Source organism: Eurytemora carolleeae, unplaced genomic scaffold (genome assembly GCF_000591075.1).
Source record: "Eurytemora carolleeae unplaced genomic scaffold, Eaff_2.0 scaffold372, whole genome shotgun sequence".
Taxonomy (NCBI): domain Eukaryota; kingdom Metazoa; phylum Arthropoda; class Copepoda; order Calanoida; family Temoridae; genus Eurytemora; species Eurytemora carolleeae.
In genome coordinates this window covers 109,290-130,791 of record NW_019396349.1, presented here as the reverse complement: position 1 = coordinate 130,791, position 21,502 = coordinate 109,290, and the positions used below count along the sequence as shown (strand labels likewise).

Genomic DNA, 21,502 nt, shown 5'->3' with positions numbered 1-21,502 from the left:
GTGCACTGTAAAGTCTAAATATTGAGCTATGACGTGAGCCGAACTCAATCATAATCATCATTGTAAACCCAATCCAATACGTAATCATTGTATAATATTTTCATGCTTTATCTACATATATAATCTTCCTTTTCTCTCCTTCATATATCCGGAACCATTTGCAAATAAGATCTTATCTATTCGAGAAATCTGTATCGTGAAGGATTGATCAAGTTGAAACAAAATATTTTTTAGAAGAACGCGATATTCTTTTAGAAATCATTAATTTTGTAAGCAGTGGTATTTATGAAAAGTTATTGTGTCCTGTTTTCGTAGCTCTTCCTATTAATTCTAAAAGTTGTGAAAAAAATAAATGTACGAAGTCAAAAAAAAAACATCCTGTGAGATATTTAAAATCAACGAAATATTTCCGATCCACCGATGAAAACAAATTAGAGTTTTACGGCACAAAAATTAGGGAAGTATGGCCAGTTTCAAGTTTGTCATTTTGTAAACTCGAATCATGATCAGAGCTGTAGTAGTATGTTTATCGACCCATGATCAGAGCTGTAGTATGTTTAACGAACCAAGATCAGAGCTGTAGTATGTTTAACGAACCAAGATCAGAGCTGTAGTATGGTTATCGAACCATGATCAGAGCTGTAGTATTTTTATTGAACCATGATCAGAGCTGCAGTATCTGTAAAAGGTTTTTTTTGACACCCTGTACATTTTGGCACACAAGCAATTTGAAGCAGAAGTGTTCATTAAAGTACCAAACATCAAACGTCAAAAAATACTTCATAATTTTTTGACAATAATCGAAAAAAACGCAATTTGATTAATTTGATGAATTTTCGCAACCTGTCTCTTTTGAATCAATTTTCCCTGACACACCTTTTCTTAGCTTGCTTTATTATAATTAGATACAGTTTCCTTTTTAGGGTTTCTACAATCTCAAACAAGCTCCAACGCCCTGTTTATTCGAAATTCATATTTCTGGCATTTCTTCCGGAGATTTTTCTTTCAGTATTTCCTGCAAAAGTCTGATTTTTTTAAAAAATTTTCATCTTTTAAAGGGAGTGTTCGCGAAAAATGAAAGGGGGTTAGGCTTAATCCTAAAAAGTCTGTTTTGCTCGCTACTTATTTTTCTTCTATTTGTTGTGTATATAAGAGTAGAAAATGATTGAAAACGCTTAGTGCCGGCCCAAGAGCGTAGAGCCCATAAAAACTAAAAGTTGCGTTATTCCACTCAAACCGTAATTAATTAGATTTTAAACTGGGACCGAGCTGGTTCAAATTTGAAACACTGATTTAAATCCTTTCTTTATTAGTAGATTATTCAGCAACGTAGCTCAAATTCATTAAATTCTATCCCTGGTTTCCTATGGGACGATAAAACGTATTTTATCAATAAAGGAACTGAGTATTTGTCACAAACTCTGATTTTTAATTCTTATATCTTTGCAACCTAATGTAGTACACCTTTTATATTTCAAGTTGTCAAATTGTATCAAATTGTAAAAATATTTGGATTAAAAAATTTGAGTTTTTGGCAAATACTCATTTCCTTGTTGGATATTCAAGCTTTTTTACAAACAGTTATAAAGGACAACAGTGGGAAAACACAAAATTATCTATATCTTAAATCTAGACATTTTTCAGACGTTTATAAGAAAAATAATATAAAAATGCAAGGAAAGGGATGAATAGATTGTCTCAGTATCATTCCTCCATGTCCCCTGTATCCCCTGTATCCCCTCCTCCCTCCCTGCCTAGGAAAGGTATCCTAGTATCCTCTCCTTCCTCTCTCCTTCAACCCTTCAACCTTAACTCAGGGCCTCAATCTTTACCCTGGTCTGGAGTTTCAGTAGGTTAGTTATTCCTCTAGTTTACTCTCCCTGGTCTAGTGTATCAGTTTATTCTAGTTTACTCCTCCTGGTCTGGTATATCAGTATATTCTAGTTTACTCCTCCTGGTCTAGTGTATTAGTATATTCTAGTTTACTCCCGGCCCCTGGTCTGGTATATCAGTATATTCTAGTTTACTCCCCCTGGTCTAGTGTATCAGTATATTCTAGTTTAATTCCTCTGGTCTAGTGTATCAGTTTATTCTAGTTTACTCCCCCTGCTCTAGTGTATCAGCATATTCTAGTTTACTCCCCCTAGTCTAGTGTATCAGTATATATTTTAGTTTACTCCCCCTGGTCTAGTGTATCAGTATATTCTAGTTTACTCCCCCTGGTCTAGTGTATCAGTATATTCTAGTTTACTCCCCCTGGTCTAGTGTATTAGTATATATTCTAGTTTAATCGCCCTGGTCTAGTGTATCAGTATATATTCTAGTTTACTACCCCTGGTCTAGTGTATCAGTATATATTCTAGTTTACTCCCCCTGGTCTGGTGTATCAGTATATTCTAGTTTACTCCCCCTGGTCTAGTGTATCAGTATATTCTAGTTTAATTCCCCTGGTCTAGTGTATCAGTATATTCTAGTTTACTCCTCCTGGTCTGGTATATCAGCATATTCTAGTTTACTCCCCCTGGTCTGGTATATCAGTATATTCTAGTTTACTCCCCCTGGTCTAGTGTATCTGTATATTCTAGTTTACTCCCGGCCCCTGGTCTGGTATATCAGTATATTCTAGTTTACTCCCCCTGCTCTAGTGTATCAGTATATTCTAGTTTACTCCCCCTGCTCTAGTGTATCAGTATATTCTAGTTTACTCCCCCTGCTCTAGTGTATCAGTAGGTCAGTTTTAAGTAAAAGTTTTCTATTTCATGGGGTAAGATTCTAAAAACTAGCTTTTAAAGTCACGTTTTATAATAATTTTCAAATTGTGCAGTTTATGATGCAACAGTGATGCAACCCCAGATGAAGAATTGAGATGTGAAAAATATTATCATCAACAAATACTAAAATCGAGACACATCTTTATATTAGTGAATTTTCGACAACTCATCGTTTTTAATCTGAAATTTCTGGAAATCAAACTTCGATCGGTGGTTGATTACTGACAAATCAAAATCTAGGTGAAGTGAAAGAAACGTTATAGAGCTTTTCAGCTGGCCCAGGGGGGGGGGGCACCTTAATACTCCTCATCTGTGTCGATGTTTTTTGATTATCCTTTCGACCGTGATGAAGTTATTTATTGTATTTTTAGGTTCTAAGTCCGAGTTTAACTCTGTAACGTTCAAGGAGAACAGTTTAACCTGGGAGAAGAAAATACCCAGGTTGGATCCATGGAGGAGAGAGGAGAAGGAGATAGTTCCCAGGTTAGACCAGGAGACTAGGTTTAAGGAAAGGTATAACTCTAGGTTAGATTCCTGTAGAAGAGAGGAGAAGGAGATAGTTCCCAGGTTAGACCAAGAAACTAGGTTTAAGGAAGAGTATATCTCCTGGTTAGATCCCTGGAGAATAGAGGAGAAGAAGATAGTTCCCAGGTTAGACCAGGAGACTAGATTTAATGGAGAGGAGAGGAGAATGAGATAGTTTCCAGGTTAGACCAGGAGACTAGGTTTTGGGGGGATGGGAGGGATGTTAATGAAAAGAATAGGAGATTAAAACTGAGGAGCGAATGTTTACTATGGGGGAAGATATTATGGTAAAGACAGGAAGGAAAAGAGTACGCTTGAATAGTAATGAATAATGAAGTTTAAGAAGTATAAGAAGGAAGAGAATACGGAGAATCAGGAGAATCAGGAGAAGAATGAGAAAGTTGAAAAGGGTAAAATAATTGAAAACATGGGGAGGAAAAGAAAGGTGGGAGAAACAGGAGAAACAGGACAAGGAGGATACAGAGGCGGGGGATGTACAAGAAATTGAAGGATAATAAAAGGAGTAGAAAAAGGAGATGAGGGATGAGAGGGATAGGATGAGGAGACGGATGCAGGGAAAATAAATAGTAAAAGGAGATAAGAGGTATAGGAAGAGAAGAAGGAGGCAGGGAAGGATAAATAATAAAAGGCGATGAGAGGTCTATGAGAAGAAGACAGGGAAGGATAAATAGTAAAAGGAGATGAGAGGTATAAGAAGAGGAGAAGGAGGGAGGAAAGAAAAATAGCAAAAGAGGATGAAAGGTAAAGAAAGAGGAAAAGGAGGGAGGAAAGGAAAAATAGCAGAAGAGGATGAGAGGGCTAGCGTAATGTAAATGAAGCGTACATATATCTACGTATATGAATAGAAGGTAATGAGTATAAAGGTGAGATTACTGCATGGAAGAAGAGTAGAGAGAGAGAGAAGATTTAAAACTTCTTAACACTAGCGGTGAAAGGTCAGGTTTTATTGCAGCTGTTAAACTTGAAGATTCTTTTCAAAATTAACTCCAGCTCTGATTACAGGAGGAAACAGTACTCTATGTATTCCTCATGTAGGTTGGAGCAAATCAGAGTTACAGATAAATCGAATCGGTTCCACAGTGATACAAGCAACCCGGAGCAGAAGATAAAATCAGAGTATGTCGGGTTGGATGAGAAGAGAAAGAAGGGGCTCCGGGTACCCTGGTACACTGCACTGGATGAAGATATCTCAGACCAGGTTCATTTCATCAAAATATCCAAATCCTTTTAAGATGGGGTTAGATATCAGAACCCGTTATTTTCTTATTTAACCCAAACAAATTCCCATGTCATTCATTTTCAAATCTTGGACTACACTCTCTTATTAACTGAAGGTTTTAAATCATGTGTTCCAGGGGAGTAGGTTCTCTGATTCCCGGGGTGGAAGAGGAGGAGGAGGAGAAGGAGGAGACCAAGATAAACCTAGGACCCGTCGTGTACTCAGAAACCAGGGATTTAAATAATTAAAACTTTCATAATTTTTATTATATTTTAAATTCTCATCAAAAGAACTTGAATGAAAAAATTACACAAAGAAGAACAAATTTTACTTCATTTTCATAAAATAATAAATAAAACGAGATATGTTTCAAGTTTTGGGATTTGAAATGTATTAAAATTACCTTACCAACCCTTTTTAGTGTAATCTGAGACGGTTTTGATATTCAATTATTATTATTGATTGTTCTGATCAGGGTATAGACGGAGAAAGAGTAGGACGTCTGGCAAGTTTAAGTATTGCAGATATGTCTCCGAAACTTGCTCTTCAGAGGATACTCACCCTCTGGCAGCGGAGACAGTATAGAGAAGCCGCGGCATTTCTCAGGTTTGTCTTGATGAATGAAGATCTACAGGACACCTCCTAAGTTTTGTTTACAAAAAGTGCACTTCAGTTTCTATGAAAGAAAGTAATCAAAGAAATTGAATTTTTGCAACAAAGTGTAATTATCTAACCCATATAAATTTGAAACCTTTGATATTTCAAACTTAGATTATTTGATATATCTAACAGAAGTCATTATTTAAATATCAAAGGTTTCGACAATGGGTTGCAAAGATATAAGGATTAGAAAATCACACGTTGTTGCAAAGACTCAATTCCTAACTACTGCATAAAATATTTAAAATCTGGAATTGAATAGTTTTTATATTTCAAACATGACACATTGGACCCTGCAGGAACAATTTTTGTTGTGATGAACAAACCTTTGGTGAGGGTGGACATAAGTCTATTTCACACTATATATGTTGTCCGTTGGCATTTTCTTTATGTCACCCTAAATAATACAGTAGACCGTGATCTTAGGTTAGGTTTTTGCTGTAAAATAAATCCCATAAATCTCGTAAATTAACGCTAATAAAAGATTGTTCTCTAGGCGTCTCTCCCTTGCAACCTTTAAGCAGGTTTCTTCCTCTCTCCCTACAGAACATTTTGTAGACTGTCTCCCGCACTCTTTACCCATCCTGGAGGCTTATTATTCTAAACTATTCCTAGCAGGTAGATAAACTAATCTGTATCTGTATCTGTATCTGTATCTGTATCTGTATCTGTATCTGTATCTGTATCTGTATCTGTATCTGTATCTGCGAAGATAATGAAAGTGAAAACTAATGTGAAATGTTTTTGTCAAAATAAATGTGATATTTTGAAAATACATTGCACAGTGGGGAGGGGGGGGGGTGTACATGGGAAAAGGGAATTATGAACTTGTATGAAGGGAGGGGAGTAAGATTTATGTGAGGGTGAGAGGGTTGTTAAGTGTGCTTGAGAAAACGCTAATTAAACTCTCACCCTTAATGTTTGTATTGTCATTGTATATTTTTGTCTTTGTCATTTTCTGTTAGATTTCACAATTTCCGGATGTTTAACCATTAAACCCAACCCAATCCATCCTTTAGGATTCTTTAATCCTAACACGTATTATGTCATGACCTGACCCATAGATAGATAGGATAATATCTGCTCATTTCCGGGGGAAACTTTATATTAATCTTTTCCCCTTCTCTTTTCAGTGTAATTTAAGTTGAACGCGTGGTAAATTATAGATTTATCTCTCTGAAATATTTAGACTTCATAGTTCCATATATGGAAGGATTTCAGAGAAATCTTGTTGAAAGTTCATCTCTAAAATCTTTAACTAGTACCATTTTACTGCACTGTTTGCAATTTTGGAAATTTCACAGAAAAACTTACATAAAAACTTTCATTTACAAAATTTAAAAATGTGCACATCTGATTTATTATATGAGATTAAGACATTATCCTGGTTTGTAATATATAATTACTAAATCTAAGCTGTGACCCACTTTAAACATACAATTAGCAAGGATTATAAATGGATTACAAATTGGAAACCAATTTTAATCCAGAACCAGAGCCTAGACAAACTTCTTTAAAATTGAATATCAAATCAGATTTCAGTAGAATTATCGAACGTAAGTGTATTTTCAACCTTTTTTGCAAGAACATGTCTCCATCATGGCTCAATTAGATAATCATATAAACACATGTTAGATGTTATTGTGAATCATCACCAAAACATAAATTTTTCTCCAGGAGGACAGAAGAGTAGGACGAGTGCTCAGGTGTCCCCGGAGACTGTAGTCTGGCAGCTTGTCAAGTTCTTCGCCAGTCAGGAGGATCAAACCCTAGTCTCCAGGGAGGGCAGGTATACAATGATACAAACCTAGTCTCCAGGGGTACGGTATCTAGGAACATGACAATGACCAATCCCTTTTCTCCCTGTAGAGAAAGTATACATAATATAAGGAACATTATAAGGAGTAGCCAGATTTTTGACAATACTTAAAAGTGTTGTAAGGATGAATATAAGATTAATAAAAAACGATGCAAATCTATTGAAATCCAATCTATTTCTAGATGGGAGTTCTGTGGTCCGTTCATGAATACCTGTAAACGTCTTCTCTCAGTCCTCATCTCAGTAGATCCTAATATACGGAGAATAGTTGGGGAGAGAAAAAAGGTAACAAGTTTTTTTTGTAGTTCACTTTTCATTTTTCATGAAAACCAAGGTATGATAGTTAAAAAAGGGCTATACATACATTGAGTCCTGGGTAATGTATACAACCCCTGTATTTGATTAGTTAAAGTGAGGAAGATGGTAAATATAAAACCCTCTCCTACAATACAAATTCATTAACCCCAGAGAGAACCTCAACCATAAACCTGTAGAATTATATATATATTATATATATATATTTTACTCCGAGTATAAAACAAAAACAAAATATTGTGAAATCAGTTACTTGCACAATTTGTGTTTAATACATTTTTCCTGTTTTAAACTCTTCAAACTGCCATGTAAACAAATTATTATCATTTTCAAAATTATTTCAACTGCAGCCTTCAAAGCTAAATTTGCGTTGGTTGTTTGAATATAAAAAGATGGTTTTAAGAGTTTAAAATTGGTAGTAAAACTATTTTGATTCTTTTTAAACTAAAATCTTTAAACTGTTCGCAGAAGAAATAAACCGCGTCTGATTCGTTTAGTTTTAAATCATTCTCCAGGATATGATTTCTCTCGTAAAGCAACATTTTAAAACTAAGCTTGTTAATAGCAAATTATTTAATACAGGTTGTCCCAATAAACTTCTATATCGACTTTGTTCTGCGTGGCATTATTACGTGAACACATTGTTTGTAGTATTCCAACAGTTAATATTTAAAACTACTAGTCTTGGGGATTTCAAATTGTGGTTTACCCATAGAGAATAGAATATATATTAGAGGAGAATTTATAGAATCTCTCGGGAGGAATTTTTTCAGTGCCTTTCAGCCTGAAAGGTAGTTCAAAGTGTACAAATCATGTAAATGTTCACAAATTATATGCAGTAGAGTACATTAATACATTTTGTTCCCTAGACTATTCATTTCAAATTCGAATTTTTTAAAACTGTTAAATAAACGTTATAATGAATTATGTGAATAAAAAACATCATTTGATTTATAGTTAAAACGGAAAATCATCGTTTGTGAAGTGAAAGGCATAGAGTCTATGTGAAATGATCATTGGTCAATTATGAAACCAGCCTATTTCATAATTTGGTTTTCTTTTAACATTAATTTGAGATTTTCTATAAAATGATATTCCAGGGTCCAAAAGGTTATATAGCATAAATATGTGAAGTACACCTGCAGTAAGGAAACAGTACAACAAAATGGCCGTTTTACACTTTTTTCTAGTAAATTCCACTCTAATATATATTCTATTCTCTTTGGGTTCACCATATTAACACCCTCAAAATTGACGGAGATAATCAGAAATTTGTCCAGTTTTTAATTCAGTAAAACAACGAAATCTTTCAAATATTTAATATCTCCGTCAATTTTGAAGATACAAAGAAGGCAGACCACATTTTTAGAAGCTAATAAGACGTTCAGTCTTTATTATCAACTATCGTAAATAGAAGACGATTTTCAAGTTTAATGAGACATCCTGCATAATATTTAAAATTGACATTGAGTAATATTGATTTATAAATGTGTTGCGTACAGGTGGAGGAGCTGGAGTGCTAAATATTTAAACATTCAATTCATATCTGTCAAAGGGTTTCTATACATTTACAATGACGAGATGCCCATCATCACAATAGATAGAATAGAGTACACAGTCCAAAGTACACACCCAGATATTCTTTAGTACGGGGGGGGGGGGTACAATCATTACTTGACAAATATTACAAAAGAATTGGGGGTGATTTGAGGTTTTCTTGTTTCATGACGTCTTGGTGTTAAAATCTGTAAATATAAAGATAATGATTATACAAGGTGTCATTTATGTATTCGAATGATATATCTTTACAGTAATTATTTCGAGGATGGGTTTCCGTAGATAGAGTTCCGGGATCATTCATTAATTCATCAGATACTTTAATGGAAAAATCGAAGGGAATGAAGAGGGATCCGAGAAGACGAGGGATCGGAGGAAAGGCAGCAAGATCAGAGGAGAGTAAGAAGATTTTGGAAATATGTCGAAATATCAAAGAAATGAAGTAAGAATAGAAAGAAATAAGAAAAGGAAATATCAGAGGAAAAAAGATTAAGAGAAAAGGAGCAACTATAAGAGAAAAGAATAATGATCAGAGGAAATGGAGAAGAATTGGAGGAAATAAGGAAGGATCAGAGGAAAGAAAAATAATTAGAGGAAAAGGAAGTGAGATAAGAGGAATAAAAGAAGAATTTTGAAACGGGGGGAACCAAGTAGAATCGGAGAAAGAAAAGAAAGATTGGAGAATATATGGAACCAAGAAATATCGGAGGTTAGAGAGAAACAAGAAATAGCGGCAAAAGGAAGCGGGATCGATGGATAGAGGGAACCAAGAAGGAACAGAGAAAAGAAGAGGGATGGCAGGATAGTAGGAATCAAGAAGAATGAGAGAAAGTAATAAGGATCCGTTGAGGTAGGGAACCAAGAAGAATCGGAGAAAAGAAAAAGAATCGGAGGATCAGAGAAAGGAAGAAGGATCTGAGGATAGAGAGGAGCAAAAAGAATCATGAAGAACATCAAGAATGATACGAATTATAGAAAGAAGAATATTGGGTTAGAATAAGAAGGATGGGGGGGGGGGTGACAAGCGGGAAGAAGAGTTTATGTTATGTTTAAAATGCAACATTTTCATGTTTATTCTTTAGGTTCAAAAGGTTGCTTAAATCTTAAACAAACTTAGGATGAGGAAGTTTAAAAGCTTGACAGGTTGAAAGAGGATTACAGGAGAATATCCTTAAAATTATATTTTATACTCCCTATACTACATACACTTGAACACTCTTAGGTCCTAGTATTACGTTATTTATGTTTAAAAATACATTTTTAAGAATATTTAAAAGGGAGGCTACAGAAAAGTAAAATATACCCTACACATGAACTTAAAAGTCCAAAAGCTGAAAATCTAATGTTTTTCAGTATTTTCAGCAAAAGGGAAAGAATGGTATTAGAAATAGCGGAAAAATGCGTAATCCGGTTTAATATTTCCGCGTTTACCGGTTTCAGATTCTTGCAAATACTTTTACCGGATTTGAAGAGCAAGAACTGTTGAAGGATTTTATCATCATGGTTTGGTTTGGATAAAAAAAACCTATTTTCAGATTTTGACGAGAACTATAGAAGGATTAGGACAGCATGGTATGGTTGGAACCTCAGACCAATCTCTGATGAACCTCCATGATGCGCTCAGAATAGAACTACAGAAGGTTTTATTTTTAACTTTTACTTTTATACACTAATAACGCTTGATATCGATATCCACCAGGGGAAATTTGAAATGAAATGAGTTCTTGCCACATTCTCAGATTTTTTAAAACCTTTATCTTATCAATTCGATGAAGTAAACTATGACTTCTGTTAGTTGAAATAGTTTTAAATAACAAAGGTTTACACCCCAGGTTATACAGATATAGGGATTAGAAAACTAAATTCCTTTCAGAGAAAAGTGACCAAATTAAAAGTTATCACTGCTGGTTTTCAACAACCGACTATCTAAGATGTATTTAATAAATCTGTTGGACAACAAAAGATACTGCTTGACCCCGGGATTAACAATATAAAATTTCTGACCCCCTCTAATGGTTCTTAGTTTTTCAAAAATTACGAACTCCGTATTTCCAGGTGAAAGACCAGTTCTCCAGTGCGCTGAGTAAACTTGATGAGCTCGCTTTATCAGGGAAGGAACCGGTCACGAATTCAGGTTAAATAAAAAAATCTTCTTTCTGTATATTTCATATGAATGTACTATTACTGTATCCCCCGAGCCTGTCTCCAACAAAAATTTAAAAACATTTCATATAGATTTTAGCGCAAGAAAAAATCTAAATTTTTACTTTGAATGATCTAAAATTAGTATAAGGTATTCTGTATACAATAACATTATATATATATGGTGGCCCAATAAACAATAAAAATTAAGAATTTCTTTTACAAATCATGATGATTTAAAGTTGATACCTAACTTCCATGATTGTTGACACAATTTTTTAAAAGCATAGAACACACGTAACCTTTGTAATATGTTAAAAATAATATCTTTACATTTTCCGGGCCACCTTATATGATAAAATGTTTTGGCTAAAACAGACTGTAGTGTCCGAGGGGCTGCCAGCTGTTTCATGTCAACGCTAGAAACTGTGTGGGAAGATATTATAATTTCTGTTCGACATTAAACAGTGATTTTACGAATATTCATTTGAATTCATGAGAAAACAAGATGGAGGAACGGATATTCACGTCTCTAAACATAAACATTCTTGTATTAACGGTTTTTATCATTTGTTGCCATCGTAATTAAAGAATTCTTAAACAAAATGGCGGTTTGGGCCCTTGAAGGAACACCTCTTGTGAATTATAACATAATTTTCAGGTTCATGTAAGGTTCCGGTTCTATCAGGTCATCAGAGACAGCTTTCACTTCATCTTGTACAGGTTAGTTGAACCCGGAGTAAAACCCTGAATACAACCCATTATTTAAAACAAACACTTTTTTATATGTATTCAAGCTTCGGAAAAAAATAACAGATCATGGTCCCTTTAAAAGTGACTTGCGCATTTCTAATTTCTAATACAGGAAAATATGTAGTGGTTATCAGAATTAAACACTTTTAAACCTAGAAAATCGATAATATCTTCCACATTGTTGATCGGATAAAGGCTTCAAGGGTACCGTTGTGAATCAGACATTGACATTTTGCATATTGGGTCACTTGAAATTAGGCTTACCTTTCCTGTAAGGCAAGGATGTAATGGAAGGAAAGTTATTTCAGAAGTGTACGCATCTTTTGTACTGCAGTGTACTGTCACTGGGCGGTAATGTAAATACAAGACGGATGTCGAAGCCTGACATGGGATACATCTTTTACATAAAAAATCAATGAAATATTCTGTTCATAGGAAACTAATATGTGAATTATCAAAATTATCAAAATTTAATGCTTTTAACCTCCTCGGATACTAAACGAACACTGATGCATCTATTCTTGTTTACAAATTCCGCCCAGAGAGAACTGGTTTCAATATGTACGCAGAGTATACGCGACAGAAATTAACTTTCCTTGCATTAGTGCCTTGTGCCTTGCTGTAAGGTATAGATAAGAATCCTTGATTAGTCTCGTTAAACCAACCCGAAACTGATTCGGAGAACACAGTTTTGACACATTATAATTCCTGATTAAATCTTCGTTGCTCCGATCCATCCTAACTGTAACATGGGTTAAATCTAATTCTAGGTTCAGGAGAGATTGATAAAGAACAAGTCTCTGCTGACTACAGTTGAACCTGCTGTTTCCTCAACTAGTCTAGAGGTTAGAGATTAAATGATTTATCCGGGATCTGGATTTATTCTACAACAAGTAATCGTTTCCGGCTGGGTTTAAGAACATCTAAAAATACAATAAATTTTAAAATTAATTCAAAGAATAAAATTAGAGAAGAATAAAAGACAGGAAGCATAGCGTAAATTGGACAGATTTAAAACAAACTTTTGATATGAATTATCTAAAGGAATTGAGTCTTTCACACAAACTCTGATCTTATAATCCCTTGACCTTTGCAGCCCAATGTCGTAGACCTTAGATATTTCAAACTATGAAATCTGTTGGATAAAATATCAACGGTTTACACCATCAGGTTGCAAAGATATAGGGATTAGAAAATATAATTTTGTGACAAAGATTCAATTCCTTAGTATGTTGCAAAAACATGTCCAATTGAAAGACATAATTGTATTTCTATAAATACAGAACTAAATTATATATATGGAGGGGATGGATAACTAAAATAAAGGTTAATTAATTTACTCTATAAGATTGAGCTCACTATTGTATAAATATATATAATTAAAGTATACAGTCATATCTGAGATAAAATCTCGAGCTCAGATATTAATTTTTTTAATATTTCGCGTTTTGGGTTTTATTGGAATTGATGCGCATGTGTCCAGGTACTACTGGGTATACTGGAGCGAAGGGTTCAGCTGGATAAGGAGGTAATGTTCCAGTTTACAAGCATCAAGAGAGAAACAAGCCTAGTTGGGAACCTGGAGTCAGACCCTGCAGTTGCTCCGATACTCATGAAGTTCCAACGAGGTTGTCACCAGGTATATTATATCAGTTTATAGTGATTGTTAACGTTAATTAAAACCACTCTTTGATTAAAGAGTGCCATAAATAATTTAAGTTTACCTGATAAAAGATGACAAACAGTTTTCAGTTTTTCAATCAGAAATTAAAAATTATTCTTCCACAATCCTGTAAACATCATCAAAATCTAGAAAAGAAAAAATTGAATAGAACGGAATGGAACTATCAAATCGGTGGGGGTGAGGGGAGGGATAAAATACTTAGGCTATCCTCAAAATGATAAGGATAATCTTAGAAAATTATTTTTAAAGTTGTTTTAACATTAAAATACTGTCTCCTGTTCCGAGTTGAAAATAGTTCAATCTTGAATAGCCCCNTGTAAAGATATATATTATATATATTTCAGTTTTTAACTTCACATTTTATTTAAAAAGAATTGTACATAAACAAAATGTTTCATGTCTCACGACGATCTTTGAACACCAAATTCAAATAAATATTTTTCTGAATATTTCAAGTCAAGAATTCGGTATTTGGAAGTTTTCTATTTAGCATTATTGCACAATTTGGCATTCATATATGCCTGAACCTGGAGGTTTTGCGGGCGCAGGGAATTCAATGAAATTCATGTTTTTGTTTTAATTTTAATTCAGGAGAAACTGGTCGATCAAGCAGTCCTGAATTAATCATTTAATTCTGACACATTCAGTATATATTATGCAGTTTTTTTTTAATTCACTTTTAGATATACACGACTGCAGCGTAAACCAACACAGTGAATAAGAATTGCAAGAATGAAAACTGATTTGGATAGAAATTATGTTTAAGGTTTTGGAACTTATCCGCGAAATCAAGGAGGAGGAAGAGGAGGTTGCTGAACCTGGGAGTGATATCTCCGGGTACCATTCAGATTCAGACTCTGCGATCATGATGTCTGGAAACTCTCCGTTCGTTTCTAAAAATGCAAGATCTAACTTTTTGTTAAGATCAGGTAAAAACAAAAGAAAATGTAGAACAAATATTTATTTCTAAATTCCATATTTTACAGTGCGCGTAGGGAGCAAGGATAAACCTCTGATTAGTATAAAAGAGGAACCTGGATATCTCTCCTCATCTAGTGGGTTCTCCTCCCTCCCACCCTCCGCCTCTTTAAACCCTTCTCCTTCCACCTCCTCGGCTTCTCCGCCCAGCTCCTCCTCCAGTATGCAGGATAGTGATAGTAGTGAGGGGGCAGAGATTAAGGTAATTTTACTTTACTCCGGGTTATGTACAGAGAGACCCACAAAACTTTGGAATAGGAAGACGACATTTAAACAATATTATGTGTAGTTGGTGTTTCACAGTTGCACAATTACTGTGTTTCAATTACATCTGACGATTTAAAATCATGACCTGAGTCCTTTTCCACATTATTATAATTACCATTGTACTACTTAAGTCAAATTATATAAATTTATTTGATTATATTTCATATTTGTTTCCACATTGTTTTGAAAAGTTGTTAATTCTATGAAAAATATTAAATGATAGGAAAGGATTCATCTAAAAATTGATTTATTGTATGAGGAGGAAGATTAGGAAATCATTGTGTAGTTAGTTAGAGAATTTGTTACGCCATTGCAGATTTTAAACTCTAAACTCAACCATCGGTTTTGGGGGGAGGGAGGAGGATAAATAAGAAATAAACAAGCTCAAACTTGTATTTATCCCTTAAAGAGACAGACCGGCTATGTAATAAGTATGTAATATAAGATTAATTTTTATTTTCTCAACCTGTTCCTAAACAACTAATTAGTTTACTGTAGAATTTTTACTACATTTTTTGTCGTCGTTATTTAATAATTTAAAAAAAAAAAATTCTGAAAACGTATCTATCCAAAAGTACGACTTTGAACGTCGACTTTGCGCTCAAACTAAGGATTTACAGATCTTTAAAAAGTTTTATAAGTCTCAAATGAATCCAAAAGAATTTGTCCTCAACACTGCATACTCAATTCAACTACCTTACATAGCCGGTCTGTCCCTTTAAAAGTATATTTCCAACAAAATTTCACCAAAGAGTGATGTCTTTCCTGATCAAAATCACGATTTTATTTGTAAATGAATGATTGATGTTAGAAGCATTTTCACGATGTAAAGAAAATTTAGATTTTAATTTTGAAAATTGCAAGGTTTGGCAAAGTAGTGTTCGGTTGCCAAATAGTCCATCTGTCTAAGGTTAACACTGAGAATGTTAGTTACGTCTCATCAGAATTATAAAACCTTATGTTTTGTCGGATTGTTTGTCAAGTTTGGTTGAGTAACTCAGAGTTTAAAGTTTAAAGAAAAGTGAAACCAGTTCCAAACTGTTGGTTTGAATGATAGGGTTTAGTTAGGACCTTGAGACGCTGAACTAGGTTCATGTCACCTGTCAGCTCTTACAAGCCGAAACCAACGAGTCATATATGGAAAAGAATAGGTTAAAGGATACATGCTTTCATCGTGGTAGAAGCTGAAATTATACTGGATATTCACGACTACGAGACCAGGTCAAGGACTCAACACTGTAAAATATTCGATGAACATTTTACAATTCATTTGAGGATTTCTTTTGATTCTGATTTTTTTATAATCTTATTAAAAGCTTAAAATAACGGTTGTAAAGTTAGCAATTCTGGTCATATTTCGAGCAGAACTCTCCGGTTTATTTTTAAGATTGCGGGCAAAGAAAATATACATTTAAGCAGAACTCCCGTGCATTTATTCGTCATTGATACACAGATAAAGGTTTTAAAGCTATGCTTGTTGATTAGGGGGTCACTTGAACATACTTTAACAATTTCTTAAATAAGATTTTAATTTAGAAGGATACCTTGAGGTTTACTGGGAGAGGGAAGGTTAAGCGAGGAACGGGTGGAGGAGTGCAGTGTTTGAAGTGCGAGGACGGAGAAGCAGAATCCTTGAGGATTGAGGTTGAGAGGTTGAAGAATGAGCTAACCGCTACCCGACAAACCATTGTGAGGATGCATGAACGAGAAGACAGAGTTAAACAGAGGTAAGTTGTAACTCAGAGTTATTTTTTTCAAAATAATTCTGAAAATTAAAATTCTATTTCTCTAATCTGTTTAGGATAATAGATATGCAACTAAAGGAGGAAGATATTAGTATTTCTTCAACTGGGAGCCAGGTTTATTTATCCGCGACCCACGGAGTAAGACTGGTTGCCAAGTATGGAGAACTGTATAGTAGAACCCGACTCCGAACCCTGGCAAGCCTAGACGCACTCCCTGAGCTCTCCTCTGCCGGAGAACTGAAGAATAAACTTCTCTTCTCTGTTGTAGTTCTAGCTTTCCGTTCTGTCAAGCAGACAATAAGTTCTACCAAACTTCAGATTAAGAAAACACTAAATGTAAGAATATAGTTTAATATCTGATTTAAAGGGACTGTCAACGTAATTTCAAGCGGTGCCAGCTCAATGATGGAGCTATCTTTGCTTCTCTATCTGAAAATATTCACCCGAGCCCAAAAATGAATTTGTCAGAATTTACAGACAGAAAATCGACGAAACCTTCATTATTGTTTTTCAGATAACGGTTTATATGGTACCGTTGTTAATTAGACATGTTACTCTATAAACTTAGTTCGACGAATTCGACAGTCCAGGCAACGAAGGATCTAAACTCCTGTATTGATATATTTATATCTCTAGGTTCCTCCTGGTACTGAGTTAGATCCGGCGACGAAGGATCTAATCTCCTGTATTGATAGATTTCTCTGCTTTAGGTTCCTCCTGGTACTGAGTTGGATCCAGCAACAAAGGATCTGAACTCCTGTATTGCTATATTTCTCTGCTCTAGGTTCCTCCTAGTACTGAGTCGGATCCAGCAACAAAGGATCTGAACTCCTGTATTGATATATTTCTCTGCTCTAGGTTCCTCCTGGTACTGAGTTGGATCCAGCAACAAAGGATCTGAACTCCTGTATTGATAGATTTCTCTGCTCAGGATATCAATCCTCAGGCTTCAGACAAATGTGCGATGTGAGTAAAATCTAATAATTCTCATTTAGATTTTCTTAATAATTTTATTACCAATGACGTGTCAATATTCTAAATCCTAGGACGTATACTCATGCTATGAAGACCACTGTAGACAATTCAAGACTCTTTTAGACATTTCCATAGACTTTAAAGATACTTGTAGGTTCAAATCTTCAAGAACTTATAACACTCAATTAAATCTTCTTAACTTTTGACGAATTCTGGACTTTTCTTAAATTTCTTAAATCATTAAGAAATTTATAGACTTTTACTCATTTATAGACTATGATGAAATACATTTTTGATTCCATGTGTTTAACTGTTGCACGAAATCTCGTGATATCTCAATATTTTGATTATACTGATGGACAGTGTACACGGTCAAACATTTTAATTAAACTGTTAAGGTTTCTCTTCTCCCAAAATTATATGATTTTCGTGCCAACTTTCGGGAGCTGATGGTTTTTATTAATCTTTGTTTTCTGATAACACGAAGCTAAACCTGATTGATTTTTAGGAAGTTATGAATCAAATTTGTTCGACATTATTTGATTACCCTGGGATACGACACTGTGAACAATTATCCAATTATATCAGAGAAACTGTCTCCGTAGCCTGGCAACTCAGTACTCATGTAAGTATTTTGTTTTTTTTGGTTTGTATGACTTTTGATGCGTATTCTGGTGTCTTGGTTTTTCGTGTTTCTGGTGTCTCAATTTTCCTTAAATCTTTAAACTCTAATTTTTTAATCCTACTTTTGATGTTAGGTCTCCAGTGTTCCTTGTCTATTAAATGTGTCCAAGGTTCAATGCTAATTAATGTTTTACCCTTGGTGTCATATGTTATTTCTGTTCTAAGGACTTTGGTGTCTAATGTTAAATATCTACAGTGTCTAGTCTTCAGAAACTATAGGGTTTAATCTCTAGATTCATGACGTCTAGCTGCTGTCTGGTATTTTTTCTGGTCTCACAAAACTGTTTCTAATCCCTGGATCGCAGATTCTGTCTGGATTTAATATCCAGATTCTGGTGTCTATTGTCTGGTCTCTAGATACTACGTTTTAATCTATATCTCTAGATTCTGGTGGCTCCTGTCTAGTCTCTAAAATCGGTTTTTAATCTATGGATTGTGGTTTCCACTGTATCTATAAACTCATTGTTTAACTTTTAGACTTTAGTGTTTAATGTCTGATCTTAAAGAACTAGTTTCAAATCCTCAGATTCTAGTGTCTGGTGTCATATATCTCAAATTCTAGTGTCTGGTGTAAAACCTCAGATTCTAGTGTCTGGTGTCATATATCTCAGATTCTAGTGTCTGGTGTAAATCCTCAGATTCTAGTGTCTAGTGTCAAATCTCTCAGCTCTGTTTGCTCCGATATCTTGTTTTTGATCTAATCTAGCTGTTTTCTGTTTAGAAACCTGCATACTATATTGAATATGAGGAGAGAACCTTCCTACCGGACTTGATGGTTAGGACGGGAGAGAGAAGAGAAGGGAGTAGAGTCTCCACATATATCTGGCCAGCTCTACGGGAAGGAGATGGCGATCTAGTTTATAAAGCAGTTGTGGTAACCACACAGTAATATACTGTGGTCAACCAACCATGACAATTATCTGCATCAGAAAGACGTGGTTACCACACTATTTAGTTGTGGTTACCACACTATTTAGTTGTGGTTACCACACTATTTAGTTGTGGTTACCACACAATTATGTTGTAGTGGTTACCACACAATCATGTAATAGTGGTTACCACATAATCATGTAGTAGTGGTTACCACATAATCATGTAGCAGTGGTTACCACAGAGTCATGTAGTAGTGGTTACCACATAATCATGCAATAGTGGTTACCACATAATCATGTAGTAGTGGTTACCACAATTATGTGGTTAACACAATTATTTAGTTGTGGTAAAAACACAGCACTAAGCCAAAACATTCCACAATATGAAGAGTTGAAGCTCAATATCAATATATCCATATAGTAGTGGGAACTCAATACTATCCGGTTTTTAATATTAGAGACATTGATATGAACCAGTTTGTGGTACGTTAAGTACCTAGAAATATGGTGGAATAAAACCCAGTTTTGAAAATATAAACATTAAATCTAGTCGAAATAATATTACCTAGTCAAAACATTGGCTTTTACAGCTATCTACCAAGGACCACCGAGCTCTAAAGGATTAATTTTTGATGTTAGGTACTTATCCAAGGGATTTTTCCCATGCGACAACTTCCCAAAGGTTCAATTTCCCAAGCGGCAACTTCTCAAGCCTGTGCTTTCCGCAGCCCTCGGCCCTCAGCCTGTTTTAACCTCGGTGCTTAGCTCCCTAGCCAATCCTAGCCGCAGCACTCAGCCCCCGTTGGAGCCTGCGGGGCCTCAGAGGGCCTAACCTAACCTCTGGGAAGTTGCAGCTTGGGAAATTGCACATTCGGGAAGTTGCCACTTGGGAAATTGTCACTTGGGAAGTCGCCCTTTGGAAAAGTAACTAAAACCTAATTTATTGTGGGCTCATATTGGAGATTTGAATACAGTTTATTTTAAGACAATTAAATACGATTCCAGGATCGGAAAATTAAAAAACTTCTGGAATATTTTATTTGGTTTTTATATAAGCAGATGTTTTTTAATGAAAATTATATTTTACATAAAAAAGTTAAATATTTAAAATGCTCAAATGTATAATATTTTTTTTTTACACACATTGTGTTTTGATATGATTTTTGTATTTTTGATAATTTTTATATATTGTAAAATATTTGTATATATTGTAAAATATTTGTATCTAAACTGTTCTTTATAATTATATAATTGCACTGGAAACAATAAAAATAATTAAAACTAATAATAAGCAAGGTGCCTGTTCTATCATTAATCTAAACTATGTGAAGGTTAAGTAAAGCAACCAAACAAGAGCCTGCCCCCCCCCCCAGAAAAAAAAAATACGTATAACTACTTTACACTTGAACCTGAACACATATCAGCTCAAATCTTAAATTATTTGGCATTTTTAGGGCAGGAAAAGGGTAAGGATAAACATACAAATCTCACAAAATCTTTAACATACAGTTTGGTACAGTGGTGCACTTTAATTTATATAATTACTGGCTTGTGAGTTTAACTACTAAAAAGTAAATGTAAAAATTAAAGAAACAGTGAAAGCTGAGTGTCTTGAATTTTGACCGATTTTAGAATTTTTTAAAACAAAATAACAGATTTCTCTTTTTTTCTTTTCTCTTTCTATATATTATACTTCTGCTGATAGTGAATTCTGCAACATCAACAGATGTAGGGATTAGAAAATTAGAGTTGAGGTGAGTAATCAGTTCCGTTCATACATTATAAGTAAATTGTACAATGTACAAAAGGTACAATGCGCATGTTCCTCTTAGATCTATAAATATACTTTGCTTGTCTGTTTTTATGTCTGTTTGTCTCAATTAACGTCAAAACAGCTGAACCGATCGGGCCCAAATTTTGTATGGAACCTCACATGACCTCAGGGAAGGTTTACTCACTATACGATAGAAATAAATAATCTAAATTAAAAAAAATTTAAGGTTCACACTATCAAGTTGCAAAGGTATTGAGATTGGAAATTTTGAGTTTGTGGCTAAGACTCAATTCCTCAACGCCAATCAAATTTAAATTAACTGACGAAGCAATTCTTGTTTTCATATGAAAATCGATTATTTTTAATTTTGTGGTTTCTCTGTTAAGTGACTTGCGTATAAAGTGCAGGATGAAAAAAGGAAGAAATCAACAGAATTCAACAAGTTTTATGATGGAAACACAAACACTACCTTCCTCATTGTTCCTCAGCTAAAGATGTAAAGGGAATCGTTGTGAATCTCGCATGCACTAGATATTACGTTGTCAATCCCTTTAGGTAAGGTTCGGTTTATGTTCAGGTTAGGTTTAGGTAAGATTTGGTTTAGGTAAGGTTAGGTTTAGGTAAGTTTAATATGTCTCAAATGAATCCGAAAGAAGTTTTCCACAACACTGCATACTCAGTTCAACTACCTTACATAGCCGGTCACTCCCTTTAAGAGTACGTTTTCAAACATTTTGAGTA

The 21,502-nt window shown here is 34.6% G+C and overlaps 1 protein-coding gene across 4 annotated transcripts; it reads left to right on the top strand.

Annotated features, from left to right (window-relative positions):
* Positions 1-1,535: 1,535 nt before the first annotated feature.
* On the top strand, positions 1,536-20,068 carry LOC111701481 (uncharacterized). 4 transcript variants are annotated; one of them, XR_002765199.1, is made up of 21 exons: positions 1,563-1,853; positions 3,143-3,254; positions 4,353-4,515; positions 4,673-4,768; positions 5,012-5,142; positions 5,693-5,814; positions 6,874-6,985; positions 7,198-7,300; positions 10,423-10,527; positions 10,943-11,021; positions 11,691-11,752; positions 12,553-12,627; positions 13,266-13,421; positions 14,233-14,395; positions 14,453-14,646; positions 16,248-16,438; positions 16,513-16,792; positions 17,315-17,422; positions 17,940-18,056; positions 18,837-19,626; positions 19,913-20,068. XR_002765199.1 is itself a non-coding variant. In XM_023472778.1 (20 exons), the coding sequence occupies exons 1-20, from the start codon at positions 1,685-1,687 to the stop codon at positions 19,002-19,004; spliced, it is 2,706 nt and encodes a 901-aa protein (XP_023328546.1). In that variant the 5' UTR covers positions 1,563-1,684; the 3' UTR covers positions 19,005-20,068. The 4 variants fall into 4 exon arrangements, 2 of the variants coding, with proteins under 2 accessions (XP_023328547.1, XP_023328546.1); XR_002765198.1 differs by having other exon boundaries at positions 19,897-20,068; XM_023472778.1 differs by having other exon boundaries at positions 18,837-20,068.
* The last annotated feature ends 1,434 nt before the right edge of the window (positions 20,069-21,502 follow it).

What these genes read in the sequence shown, in the direction of transcription:
- LOC111701481 (XM_023472778.1), top strand. Translation starts at nt 1,685, where the DNA reads ATGAATAGATTGTCTCAGTATCATTCCTCCATGTCCCCTGTATCCCCT. An exon ending in TCCAACGAGGTTGTCACCAG is followed by an intron (nt 13,422 to 14,232) that starts GTATATTATATC and finishes ATTATGTTTAAG; the next exon opens with GTTTTGGAACTTATCCGCGA. An exon ending in GTGAGGGGGCAGAGATTAAG is followed by an intron (nt 14,647 to 16,247) that starts GTAATTTTACTT and finishes ATTTTAATTTAG; the next exon opens with AAGGATACCTTGAGGTTTAC.